Genomic DNA, 13,934 nt, shown 5'->3' with positions numbered 1-13,934 from the left:
CACCAAAGATATAATAATAAACCATAAAGAAACAAGGATGGTTAATGATGAAGAAGATTAACACGGGTTACGAATGACGAACCTGGAAAATGTAGGCTAAAGTTTTCAAGATGCGCAAACAGTGAGCTTCTTTAACGAGACGTATTTTAAACGTTCTAGGAAACGTTAACCATTTCGAATGATCTTTGAATGTGTTTCGGTCCTATACTTTATGTTATTACTCGATTGTCTGATTTCTCTTTCATTCGTCGGTGTGCTATGGTTAAACCTCTAATCTCCTTCTCAGCCTTTACTTGTCAAAAAGCAAAAATACTCTACAGCGAATAAAATTGTCCCTCCTGCCACTGATAAGAGCTGTTGACGACTCGAATGACTGCTTTACCGTTTCGTGTACTGTAAACAAAAACGCTAAACACAACGCAAAAATCGTAACACCTTTTGTTTTTCCATTCAGAAACACTGGCAAGCGCCTGCAGTTATTTGATCCAACTCGAGGTAAACTATCATCTCCTGTGTTTCAAACTACTCTGGGCCCGAAGCGACAGAAACAAAGCACACAAGAAAAACCCTCTCAACCCGAGGACACTAAGATACTGCTGCCTGCTGTGGATGTCCGGGTAAACTACCACTCTAACATCGACTCTGAAAACGTTGGACCCCCTGGGACACCCCCGGTGCAGAGCGGGGCTACTCCTACAGTAAGGGCGGAAGATGGCCCCACGGATAGCGAGTCTTCAAATACCGTTCACCCCGAGACGCCGGATCAGGGAACGCCAGGCATGGATAATTTAAACTCTAGCAATACCTGTCACAGGAAAGTCGTCAAAAAAGCAGGGCTGTATGTGTGGGTGTTGTTCCAGGCATTGCCACAGGAAATGGTCTTAAAGCCACGTTTGTTGGATTTCATAGAACAAGCGCTTCAACCAATCAGCGTGCCAGGCGAAGACGAGGTGGTGGACGGCGGGGGAATAGCTTCGGGTGAGGACAGCGACACAGAAGGCGAGGTAGGAGGTTCCGTCGTGTCATCTTCCATGTCGGAGCATTCTTCATTCCCGGTGGATGTGGTGGTGGTGATCCGAGTGCAGCCGTCTGATATTCGCTTCAGCTGCCTGCCTGTGTCTCGGGTGGAGTGTATGCTACGGCTTCCCGCTTTAGATGTGGTCTTTTCGTCCAACTCCAGCCCAAACAAGTCATTGGTGCAGACTCCTTCATCTCGTCTCTCTTCTCGGGACTACTCCTTCCTCCGAATGGACCAGCTAGACACCACCCTGACTCCGTCCTCGCTGACTTTTGACAGCGGCGGAATCAGCTTCACCGTTTGTCTCTCGCGCTTTTCGTTCTGTATCTTCCATCCTTACGGGAAACAGCACACAGGCTTGGGCCGCTCCCCCAGCAACACATCTCCAGATAAGGAAGAAAACCCCGAAGACAACCGCCCTCGATTTCGCTTTGCCTCCTCTCAGCCCTTGTCAGGGAAGAAAGACTCGCTAAGCTTGAACGTAGAGTTCGTGAAGTTCAATCTGTCACGCAGACGAGTTGGTTCTGCGGGTGGCGTGACGGAAGATAAAACGAGGACGCCATCGCCTGATCTTCTGGCCGGGACGGGGACTGGGTCATCAACTGTTGTCAAAGTTTCTGGTAAGCACGATCGTTCCAAATGATTTTCCTTCAACATTCTCTTTTCAGGATCGAGATGAAAAGCACTTGCTGTGATTCGGTGAGGCTCGTACATAGTGAACCGTCTGAATTTACCGTCAGAACCTCAATCGCTTAGACTACGGGTAGTCTCTCTTTCGCTTAGTCCGTCGTGTATGAAGCGAAAGAAAACCACGCGCGTGCTTTACCGCTCCCAGGATTTCGCGCGGACTAAGCGAAAGAGGGACTACTCGCGGTGTACAATCGCTAGAACCTTGTCCAGCTGCAGATTATGATATTGTTAACGGTTTTACCTTCAGTACAAATTTTTTCCTTGATTTTTGCCTAGGCATCTGTGACATCGGCTCGGCAACCTTCAACTACGACATGCGACGTCTGAACGAGATCTTGGACTTTCCGAAAGCGTGGTACAAGAGAGGACTTGTTCAGCGGTTGTTCTTAGGAAAAGAGGGCTCGTACGCAACAAAGACCTCAGCGACGGGATCAGAAATGAGCCCTGAAGTGCCCTCTCCTAGTACGGGCGAGGATTCGAAAAGAAGGTAAAATGTGATGAAACATTTCTGTGAAAAAGCCACATATGTAGAAATAATTAACTGCGTTACGCTAGACAGGTTCCAAACAACAAACTTGAACAATTCGGCTCATTTTTCAAAATGCGTCCCCTATTTACGGGAAATACACAACGGTGGTTTCCTTACTTGGAATTTTCCAAGATGCCTCTCTTTGAGGACAAATCCAAATATAGCAAACTGCTTTTATCACAAGGCATCTGCTATGGACGGATGACCATAAGGACGACCAGACCACATACAGGCATCGTTGCAATAGCCCTTTTCCGAGTTGACCTAAGCCTCTCCATCAAAGCGAGGCCTGGTGCACAACCATTTGATATGAAAGGATGGGCACCGGGACTCGCTTTGAGGAAGAGGCTTAAGGTAATTCGGAAATGGCCTATTTGTTGAACAATAATCACAAATACCAGCAGTAAAATGCTGTAGCATAAAGTTAAACTATGCAAAACGTTGCCAACTGTACATGTTGTCACTGTTATTGCTTGTAATTTGGTGAACATTTTTCTTCAGATTGAGCCGGACGAAATCTGAACGTTTCTCGTTAGTTCGAGACTTACGTGGTTTTGTTTTGTCTTTTTTTTAGATCTGCGTCCCTTAACGAGAAAGAAGTACCAGTCCCGACTCCGGCAGGGCTTCGCAAGCTTTCGTTATTTCGGTCCATGTCCGAGTCGCACGATGATCCTGTACCTGCCACTCCGGTTAAATCACCAGCGAGCAAGCCAAAACCAGGTTGGTTCTTTGAAAAGATCCCTTTATCAAACCCTAACCAAATGACCTCGGTTGTCGATTTAATGTTAGTAGGAAGAAATTTGGAGGTACCTATAGATTTTGCACTCTGGTCGATGAAAGACATTTTGATCGCTTTTGGGCCCAAAGTTAAGGGTTGCAGGTTATCGTGGACTTTGCCTCCTGTCTCCTTATGTTGACTGATATATAGTAGAGCTCCGAGACCGGTACATGCAACTTTGGTTTACAGCGTACATCTTTGATATTGAACATCCATGTTATGGTCAATAGCAGATTTGCACGTTGTCGTCATTTGACTACAACTACCAGAATTCCTTTCGTTTTTTCTTTATTGTTTAAATTTTGAATTCCCAGTGGGGTTTAAATAGCAATTGCCCTAATCAGCGTAAGAGACAGAAAAAGTGAAGGATTCTGGTAGTTATAGTCAAATGACGCCATCCTGCAAATCGCCTATTGACACCTGTCAAATCGACCAGTATCACGTGACCATATCGCAGGCTCCAGTCTAGAGCCCATCGATGTCACGTGGTTTTCTTTTTGAAGTTGAGCGTTGCTCAGGTACTGGTTTTCGATTGAATCGCAGGCTCAAGTCAAATTAACTGATTGTAATCATGAGCTCCGCTTTTAGGCATGGCTAAACCTATATATTATTTCGTATTGTTGTAATTCAACAGGTCATCGTAAAGTGGCGTCGTCTAGCAGTGCTTTCTTCGGCCTCCTTCCTACCTCTCCCAGTCTCTTCCGGTCCATGACCATGAGCGGGACTCGGCATGGGTTATTGAGTCCCTCGGTAGCCTCGCCTTCGAACACCAGAAGACGGTCTTCAGTATCAGGTGAGGAGCGTGTGTTTTTTTGTTTCTGTTCTGTCTTTTTGGTAACTTGAAAGGTAACAACTATTTTCTTTGCCAACTAAACATCCTGCATCTGATTCTCAAGATCTCGATCATCGGCCTCCCCAGGAAGGAGAAAGGAGGTCAAAGGAGGGTCTATAAGTTCCCAACCCTCCTGGGCTTTGTGATGTTTAATATGGATGGGACTGTGACATTGTCTGTCATAAAATGAAAGAAAATCCCAAAATAATTATATACTAAGGTAGAAAAACACGAAAGAGTAAATAAAAACAAAACAAAATAAGAAGAGACAAGGATGGCTGGGATATGGTAAAGCTTGAGATGGATTACGTGACAAAATTGAAACATTTATGGCTTAGCTTTTCACTTCTGCGACGCAGCTTCTTTACAGTGCGACTACTCGAACCAGGCCACCTAGAAGAAAACTGACCAATCACAACGTAAACTGAGAATGGAAACGACCCTAAGACTGCTAGCTTCTCATGACGGCAAGCAACGGTCTGTTTGGCGTGAAAACAATAACACTGTCGACTCCTCTGTGTTACATACACTCTTAGAGATTCAGTCCTTGACGGCGAGTTATCATAATTATAAATCTTGCTCGAAAAATTTAGCTTGAAAACTCATTTTGCGACAGCTATATCAAAACTATTGAAAAGCGTACAAAATTTAGGATTGAAACTAACCAATCAACAAATGGCAAAGTTTCCTGAGAGGTTCGCAACACCTCGCACTTTGTTGGGTTTTTATGTTCGTGTTGCTCAATGTTATCGGTTTATTTGAGAAAAAGATTACTATCCTTTGTACTCAAGTGACGTTCTGATTGGTTAACTCTTTTCCAAGTGATCCGGTTCGTGTAGTCGCATTGTAAAGTTTGACAAATAAACGGTATTAAAATCTATGTCCCGTTTCAGATGGTAGGAAGCACTCTATTCCTGAACGTCCGCATCTAAAAGTCATTGAAGGCTCATCAGAAACGGAAGTTGACGGACCTCTGAGCCATTCCTCCTCGTCCAGTCTCGGAGGGACTAGGTCCAAGTGGGAGACTTTTGTGGTTGTGGCTGTGAATTTGTCTCGACTTGACATTTCGACAAATATGGGCAGTGTTATGGGACAGACACTGTAAGATCATGCTCCATCTTTTTACAGCTTAATTTCTTTTGCGTGCACATTTTGTTGTTCATCTCATTTATGCTATTGATTAAAATTTTCATTGATCCAGGCATAAAATGGATGGTTTCTTCCACTTTACTCACATTATTTTAATTATTCTGTCATCGCTCTGACGCTTTGTGGACTAAACCGAAAAAATTCGCACCGAAGTTCATGAAAAAAATCATTTATGCTATTCCTCTTAACCTTGAATCGAACTTAGAATTTTAATATATCGAAATTGGCCTGTCGCTGGTCTAAGAATACTATTCTTCCGTTGTTTTTGCAGTCGAACTCCTATTAAGCGGTCACCTATTAAACTACCACCCCTATTAGGCGGCCAGTAATCAAAGTCCTGATGAGGGGCTTTGTTTGTACCTCCATTAAGCGGCCACTATCTATTTCCTCGAGGGTGTCCGTTTAATAGGGGTTGAACTGTACTTTTTTTTCAGCTGGAGCACCAGTGATCTTCGTTCCCAGTGCCACTTGACCCTCACTAACACGGGTCGTCGTGAACTGAAGGGTTCAGCCAGTGTCAGGCAGGCCATCTATGAAGCACGAAGCGGGATTGTTGGCGGACATATTGAAATACAAGAGCTCAAGATGCGAGGTACGAGAAATGATCATTCGGCGCATTTCTTCTTGTTCATTGGCCGAGAGCGCACCACGTGACCTGCAAATAACTGCCCACTGCTCATGCGTGTGACCGTCTAAATGTGTTTTGCTGAAAACTGAATAATATTCATGTGTATTTGTAACCACCCTCTTGTGTGAGAAATGGCAGATCGCTCCCCTGAGCTGTCAGAGAGGGATTTAAATATGAAAACAAACTTGGTGATCGAGTGATAAAACAATTACTGAACTCGATTGTCGCAAAATGTCGTGATTTTTCGGTGTCTCGCAGATCAACTCGGCTTCGGCAAATAATTGATCTGCGCGCCACTGCTTTACCGTGCGGCTGTGTCGCTGACACGGTTTTTATTTTTGTTTTATTTTTTCCAGCTGATATCAACGAAGAGCGAGGCTGTAATCCACAGCACCTGATCCACTTGAGCCTGCGGTACGCTGAGGCGCGTGTTGATTACATGGGAACATGTATACTTATGGGAAACCTGTCTGCATTCAAGACAGACCTGCACGATGAGTGGACGCTGCAAGAAACGACGAGCCCTTCTACTGGTAAGCTATTCTCACCTCATGTACTTTGATCAGAATTTTCATTGACTGGGAGTCTGTTTTCCTCTCGAAATAGAGAGTATTATGCGAGACACTTTAGCCTGACGAAAAAGGATTTGGACAAGACATTGCCGAGGCACTCACGAAATGCCGTAACACCTTCTCTTCCATAGAGACCACCCTTTTGCGTTCGCTTCGAGGATGATCATTCGTTAGATCCGAAGAGAAAAGACCGGCTGCCAGCCGTCTAACAGAACAGTTCCTTGTAATTGACTGATTTCTACAATAATTTACACATGATACTGTACAAACGTTTTCCCGTTGTTATTGATTTTGTGTTAAAATGAACTGGGTCTTTTTTCGTTCTTTTGCAGATAATTTGTTCGAACAGGAGCGTGAGCCAGTTAACGCTAAAATCTACATGCACGGTGACCTGGCGTGGAATGATTTCAAGATCATGATTTGTCGCTCCACTACCCCTGACATGGTTAAGATGATTGCAAAGATTCAAGAATTTGTTGCCCAGCAACACAGAAACAGCATCCGGGCACTTTCCTCTCTGCGGCCTCACATCACGTACATAGCTGGCGATGTGATGTCATCACTGTCCTCACCAGTCTCCACAGGATCGCCAGCCGCCGGCAAAGAAGGAAACAAAGACGGTTAGTGTTGTGGTTTCATATTGTATTCACTGTTGTGGCAGAGAAGAATTACTTTAGTTCCAGGCTTGAAGTACTATTAAATCTCCTAACTGACTGTGGTATATTTCATTAGACCTTTCGTTTTGAGAACGTAAGGCAATATCGTCAGTCTGCTTGTAAATGAATTGATATTTTTAATAGAAGTTGAGAGGACTATTTCTAGCAAAATTTATATTTTTCGAGTTTCGGGCACCCTCTAAATTTTTAAAAAATTGTTTAGGTGTTTCAGTTGAGATCGCGAAAAATCAGTTTCAAAATAAAAGAAATCGCTTAATGAAAGAGTTGCTAAATTTTAAATAAATGAAGCTGCTAGAATGAGTTGCAGTTAAAAAGAAGGAACCTTATTTAAAGTAGGTGTTATATATCGCTCTTTGAAATTAACGGTTAGAGCTATTCACCTTTCTCTCTTTTCGTTTTTACAGGCCTGAAGTATCAACACTGGGGTAAAGTGTTGAACGCCGTTAGAAGCCTCAAGTTGAGTGTCCTGAGCAGCCCCCTGCCAGAGAGAGGCGTGCTACTGGGAGGCAGTCTGGCCCTGCATGGCAAAGCCGTCTCTCTGGCTTGCTTCCATGGAGTAAACTTCCGCTCTCAGTCTTGGGTCTTGTTCACACTTCAGAGACCTTACATGACGTTCACTAGTAAGGTGTGCACTGTTGAGAAGAGTTGTCAGGTGAGGCGTGTCAAAGCCGTGCAGGATCTCTCGCTTAGGCTCGGTCATGGCACGGAGGACTCGGTCAGTGGGAAACTGTCGCCTTCCTCAGGTAAGTCAATCGAGATCCCCCAGGAGGAGGGGGGGGGGGGACTTCCATATAAAAAGGACGGGAGAGCTCGTCGTACTTTTGAGGGGTTAAAAAAAACGGTTTCGGTTCCTCTTAGGGTATTCAACTTCAAAAGGTCGATAACGGGAGTTTCTGCGGCACTTTTTAGAGTATTGAGCGCGAAAGAATATGAAGGAGATATTGGAAATCAACTTCACGAGTGGAAGGTATTCGAAACAATCGTCTTTATCACCATTTAAAAATTATGAGAGTGTCAGTTAATGTGTTGTTTTCGTATTGGTGCGTCTAAGGGGTGGGGGGGGGGTGGGGTGGGGAAACATTTCAAGCCACGCCCACAAAACAGCATCTTGGTACCTCGAAGGAGTTCTGTTCAAAATTTCCTACAAGCCCTTCCATCCTCTTTATGTGGTAATCCCCCCGGAATCGAGACTGCCTTTGCTCTCACAATCATCGCGCAAAGCAAATACAGAAATACGCGCGATGATGAAATACGTTATTCTCCTCACTTGTCTGCTAGACAATGCATCGATTTTGTCAGGAGAAATTACGTGTTAATCACTGTTGGTAAATGAAAACGTCATTGTTTACATTTTTCACAGCACACGTCGGAATCATTCAAAAGGTTGCTCGCGGCAGGAGGAACCCCCCGTCTATGGGCAGCACGGTACAAGATTGGCTTAACTACGTCTGTGCAACCGGAGGGGACATAAGCCCGACCGATTCCACCGCGCCCTCAAGTTTCGATAAGCCTCGTGATCGCCCGGAATCTGGGACTGGCCCTGGTAAAGCTACGTCGAAAGAACGAAGATCGAGCTACACGGCCGGCTTCCGATACGAGCACGAGACGGAGGCCATCTTCGCGATTCCAAAGTTTGAGGTGGAATTCCGATCTGAACACGATATGCCGATGACTTCAATCGCATCCAATTGGGTCTGTAAGAAAAAGAGGTAAGAAAGCTAAGCTGAACACAGTTAAGTAGTTTTCGGCAGTAACTTCTGTCAAATAAAAACAGTCCTTTTGACTTAAAGATGTGTTCCTTGCGTTACCAGTGCTCCGTCAGTCACGCCGCTGCCTGTGACACCGGCAAGCCCACATGTAGTGGAGACAACCCTGACCTCAACCTTTGATGATGGGCTTTGTGTTACGGTAGATGTGGGCCTTTTATTCTTCTTACATGACGTGGTACAGACGTACATAAAAGAGAACGAGACCACCTCTTCAGGTGCGTGTCTAAAGAAATATTTACTCCTGTTTATTGCGTTGAAGTACGTAGTTTTTAATTTTGTCTGTACCTGTACATGGTTCACACGGTGTGTGCTCCTAGACCATTTTACAGTTCTCTGTTCAGTGACTGGGGGCCCGTTTCTCGAAAGTCCCGGAAACCTTTCGGGTCCGTAAAGCCATTTTTAGTTCATCAGTATCTAAAAACGAAGAAGTGTATACGCCTGAAACTTCTTGTATGAAGGGAACCTCTGTTCATATGAAGAATACATGAATAAAACAGCTCTGTAATCATACGGTATGAGATTTTGCTACGGCTTTCCGGGTACGAAAACTTTTCGGGACCTTCGAGAAACAGGCCCCTGGCCTTTGAATGGCAGCGAGGCTGCAGGTGACCTTGTTTTGATACAGAACTCACTGCTTTTGTTGTGTAAATCAAGTTGTTCTTATGCTAAGTAGTTGGCATTTAAAGGAGAAAAGCAGAGAGGTCTCAGGTCTTTATCAAAGCAAGGTCACCTCCAGGCTCGCTTGCATTCATAGGCCAGGTAACAAAGCACACAATTGTAAAATGGCCTACTGGGTGGCCAGTTGTTAGAGACGTGTACCTTAACGTGCATGTGGCGAATGTTTTCAACACAGTTTTGTTTTGTATCTCCTAGGTTCCATTCCGCGGGGGATGTCTCCACCCTCGCGTGTCCGCAAAGAGCGCATGACTGAAAAAGAAGACAGAGAGAAAGCTCCCAAACCGGAAGCCAAGAGGATACGTCAGTTCCGGAGCAAGCACTGGAAACTAGAGCCTCGAGTTCGTTTCTTGTCTTGGGCTGGGAAGAACATGGACCCAGTTAACATTGACTGGGTTCTTCAGAAGCTCGGTTTCTCGCATGCGCAGTTGACCATTCCGAAGTGGGCTCAGCGTGGGGCCATGGACCCAATGGACGCGTTTTTGTCGCTTTTGGTTGACAGACTTTTGGCGGGAATGCAGGAGAGCGCGTCATACCTAGGCGACGAAAATTAATTCACCGTCTTTTCAGTAATAATTATAACCATGGACTCAGTGATAATTGAATTGTGATAGTCATGATGCGATAATCATGATGATCTAATCGTGATTGCAGAAGTGAGACTAATTTATTCTTTTTAAGCCTTATTTAGTTTTGTATTCTGACATGTTTCATTTATGCTTGCAGCTGTTGCTTTTTTTTACAAAAATGCAAAGCACCCGACTTTTTGTCTCTAACACTGTTGTATTTGTATCATTTGACGGACGAGTTTTTTCATTTCTCTTTTTATGTTATCGAATTATTTTTGAATTTTTCTTCAAGTTCCCCATAAATTAAGCAAGTTTCTGGTCGCGAATATCAAAAACCCACGTAGTGGAAAGCAAATTAAGTTGCTAATCAGAGCTTTTCGTGCAGGAAGTTTATCAATGCTTATACTTTACCCCTTTTTCCGTAGGTTTGTTAACACCCCAAAGATTTAATTTTCTGCCAAAACGTAATTAAACATTTCACTTCTTGGTGTTATAAGTAGGCTTAAGCCACAATCGGCCGCATTTTAGTCGGCTTGGAATTATTACCAATTACAGAAATAATGTCGGTGTAAATATTTTGGGGGCTATTTATATATTTCAATTTTGAACTTTTTCATTAGAGAGATAAATGTACGCTTTTGAATTCTGCAGACTAGTGGCGAGTTCGTGAATTATATTACTGTTTTTTGAGCTTGAGACTAAAGGTTTTAAAACACGAGTACTATAATTTTGGAATATTTTTAATGATGTCTGATATTGCGAACTTAAGGTATCTTATGACTGTGCTCAGTTCCCAGAAGTTTTATGTTGGTTGATAATAAACTGAAAACAGCTGCTGAGAATAAGAATCAAGGCTGGTTGAATGCTATCTTTGTTTTCTAAAGTAAACCGACGTTCTCGGAGCCCTTTTGTCCTAACCAAAACCTGAAGCGACAAGCTAGAGTACTGCTAACTGACTTACTAACGAACTACCAAACGGACGGACGAACGAGCGAAAGAACGAACGAACGAGCGAACAACCGACCGAACGACCGAACGACCGACCGATCGAACGAACGGACGAACGAAAGAGCGAGCAAACGAATTTTCAGCATAATTTTGAGAAACTCCAAAACGTGCATACAGAACAGCAATTTTTTGTTTTGTTTTGCGGAGTGTTAATAGCAGGGCGGAAAAAGGCCGGGCGGTGTAACGGGCAGTCCGCTCTTGGTCCAATGTGTGATGCGGAGAAAGACTGGCACGAGCGCTCCTTCCGCGCTTGTGGTGAGATTAATGGCTGCCAAAAATCTCCTCTCGACGAACCGGAAATCAACTTTTCTTTCTTTATTTTGAGCCACCAGTGGTGTATTTTCAAAAGCCTTTTTGATGCTTTAGACCTAAAAGTCAATACGTTTATGTCTGTTGTAATGATGCTTAAGTAACTTCGTCGTAGGCTACCCAAATTTGAGTGAAGTAAGACAGTGTCGAATGCAGGTATGTCCCGCTTATCATGACCAAGCCGTGATGCGCTGCTTCTTTCACGAGTACTCCACATTACTCCACTCTAAATTTTACATATGTTGAAGATCGATAGCTTTTACATAACATAGTAAAAAACCAGCTAGATATATTTGGATATAGCAGCGTTTTAGAACTTCAAAGTCTCCCTCCTCTTACCGCACGCTTGCAAGGATTTCGCCATAGAGTTTATCGTTTGAGTTTCGTCTGAATTGCAAGCAATACGTGATGCCTCATCAAGGCATAAGAACTTTCGTCTGTAAATACTGCTCAGTTTTGTTTGTGTAAAAATCCAATTAATCGCTGGTTGTCGAGGAAAAGGAGCGCCCGGCGATCTGTGTTTTGTATCTAAACATGACAAATTGACTTCCATTACGCTCTTTCGTGTAAAAACATACATTAAACTCAAACAATATCTCTAGCTTTATATATGTTTGACTGATCTGATAAATATTTGAGAGCATGTTAAAAGTTTAGCTGGAAATGTGGGAAGACAGCAGATATTAAATCAGCAAAATTACGGTAGCACTTTTCAATCAACCCGATTAACAATTTCATTTTGTTGTTTGACTTCTCAAAACTCCTTGTCTTCTTCATTTTCGCAGTATAAAATTTCACTATGAAGAAACCGTGATCTTAGTAGCCTTTTAGCGTTGGCAAAAATTATCGCGTCATCCCAGCACAAAAGATGGGGGGAAAAAGTACTAATTAAAAAAAACACCGACTCGGACTTGAAAGTGCACGCGCTACATTATGCAAATTAGCTACTTGTACGCGTCAGACTTTCCTACTCGCGAAACAAGCAGAAACAATAAGAAACTGATCGAAAACAGATTTTGGCTGTGATTAAGCATTATTCTGATTGTTCTGAGAAACGTACAAGTTAACCGGCGATATCAGAGTAAAGAGTTTCATAACGTTTATTCGTAAGTCAGAAGAAATACAAAACATTACGCTTACAACCAGCGCGAGCAGATCTTACAGCGCGAAATATGAAGTCCTGTTTTCTGGCAACCTGAAAAACTCATGATCACCTTTTCCCATTGCCTCAGAACAAAAATGCGCCAAAAACCTTCCTTCTTCATATAGACGGGAGTTTCGTTGAATTTCTTTAGAAATCTAAGTTCCAGTGTAAGTAAGCGGAATTTGCTCGTTTTAGTAGACCCCAGTCTACTGCATCACACCTTTTTGCTCGGACCCGGTCTAAATACTCCTCATAACAACGGGCTTTAAAACCTCGGCTTGGTGTCGAGACTGACAAAAGCGCGTGATTTTCGGTCTCTTGTTCAAGTTTGCTTTACGTGTGGGCGAAACGTGAAAGCAGCTTTGTATATTAGCGGAAACAATCTTAAAAACACACTTCAAATGAGCATACGTACATAGTCGCTCGGGTGTGACCGTTGAACAAAGGCGTGATTCAAGCTTTTACGCTGACTCAACGCATAATCGGATTTCCGACAGACGTCGTAGTTTTATTGATGTGGGTGTTTTGGGTGAGATTATGTAAACACTAATGTTACTTGACGTTATATTTCTTGCCTGTACTTTCACAAATTAAAATGTGTTCGAAACGCGATGCCAATTTAGATTAACTCGGCAAATCTCTTGCGTTAGTTTTACTATCGCGTTTTGAAAATACACCCGCGCGGTTTAAAATGTTTGCAGTTAAATTGTAGCCATTCGGTTTTTTGCGGGATGACGAATATATTATGGAACGCAACAAAGGAAACGTTTTCTGATTGGTTCTTGTAAATTCCTGTAATTGATGAACCCTGCCGAGCTTCTAGCTGTGACGTATTGTCTGACTTCTTAAGATAAAGTGATCAGCGAAAGAACATTTCATCACACTTTGCTTTTCTACTTTGAAAAAGCCACAGCGATCGAGATTTTAGAGACTGCCAGGTAAACACTATCCATGTTAGCTTGTGTGCGGTTTGACTTCTATTTACGCTTACGGTGCTTCACTCTGTTTTATTAATCACTTACGATTTATACATTTCAATCACTCGACTTTGCATTCCACGTATGATATTCACAGTAAAGATGTCAGACAAACCGGATTTATCAGAAGTAACCAAGTTCGACACTTCAAAACTCAAAAAAACCAACACCGAAGAGAAAAATACTCTGCCAACAAAGGAAAGTAAGTAATGGGTCGGTGTATTTCCATGAGCAATGCTTTCAAGCGACTGAATGTAAATTCAGACATAAGTCGTATTTATCTGTCTGTAGAAAATGAACAACGCAGACATATTTGACTATTTTGGGAAAATGGAAAAATAACGCGTCATAACAAGGATAGCAAGCAATTTTGAATTTATTCTGTTGATGTTCATAAGATGAATCTGAATTTTTCTCTTTTTTTTAACTCCATTGGGCGCGACCACACTATTTTGTTGACTGTAACTTAATAATGCATATCACATGTTCGGTGTTCCAAAATCATTTATGGTAAAGTGCTTTTTAACCTTTCATCTCATTTGAGCAGCTGTGAAATTAATCCCTGTTATTACTTGTTTTTGTTTTAGCTATCGCACAGGAGAAACAAGGT

General features: G+C 43.0%; 1 protein-coding gene across 1 annotated transcript in view; it reads left to right on the top strand.

The window, feature by feature from the left end:
- Positions 1–10,735, top strand: part of LOC145498733 (bridge-like lipid transfer protein family member 1) — a 68,921-nt gene extending 58,186 nt beyond the window's left edge. Inside the window, exons 54-65 of the mRNA XM_081478659.1 lie at positions 455–1,638; positions 1,985–2,195; positions 2,812–2,957; positions 3,650–3,808; positions 4,741–4,948; positions 5,431–5,588; positions 5,981–6,157; positions 6,529–6,816; positions 7,278–7,616; positions 8,234–8,582; positions 8,685–8,857; positions 9,516–10,735. Of these exons, the coding sequence (XP_081334785.1) occupies positions 455–1,638; positions 1,985–2,195; positions 2,812–2,957; positions 3,650–3,808; positions 4,741–4,948; positions 5,431–5,588; positions 5,981–6,157; positions 6,529–6,816; positions 7,278–7,616; positions 8,234–8,582; positions 8,685–8,857; positions 9,516–9,871 (3,748 nt within the window). The 3' untranslated portion in view covers positions 9,872–10,735. The remainder of the gene's footprint in view (positions 1–454; positions 1,639–1,984; positions 2,196–2,811; positions 2,958–3,649; positions 3,809–4,740; positions 4,949–5,430; positions 5,589–5,980; positions 6,158–6,528; positions 6,817–7,277; positions 7,617–8,233; positions 8,583–8,684; positions 8,858–9,515) is intronic.
- The last annotated feature ends 3,199 nt before the right edge of the window (positions 10,736–13,934 follow it).

This window comes from Orbicella franksi, chromosome 9 (genome assembly GCF_964199315.1).
Source record: "Orbicella franksi chromosome 9, jaOrbFran1.1, whole genome shotgun sequence".
Lineage (NCBI taxonomy): Eukaryota > Metazoa > Cnidaria > Anthozoa > Scleractinia > Merulinidae > Orbicella > Orbicella franksi.
This window is presented reverse-complemented; position numbering and strand designations above follow the sequence as displayed.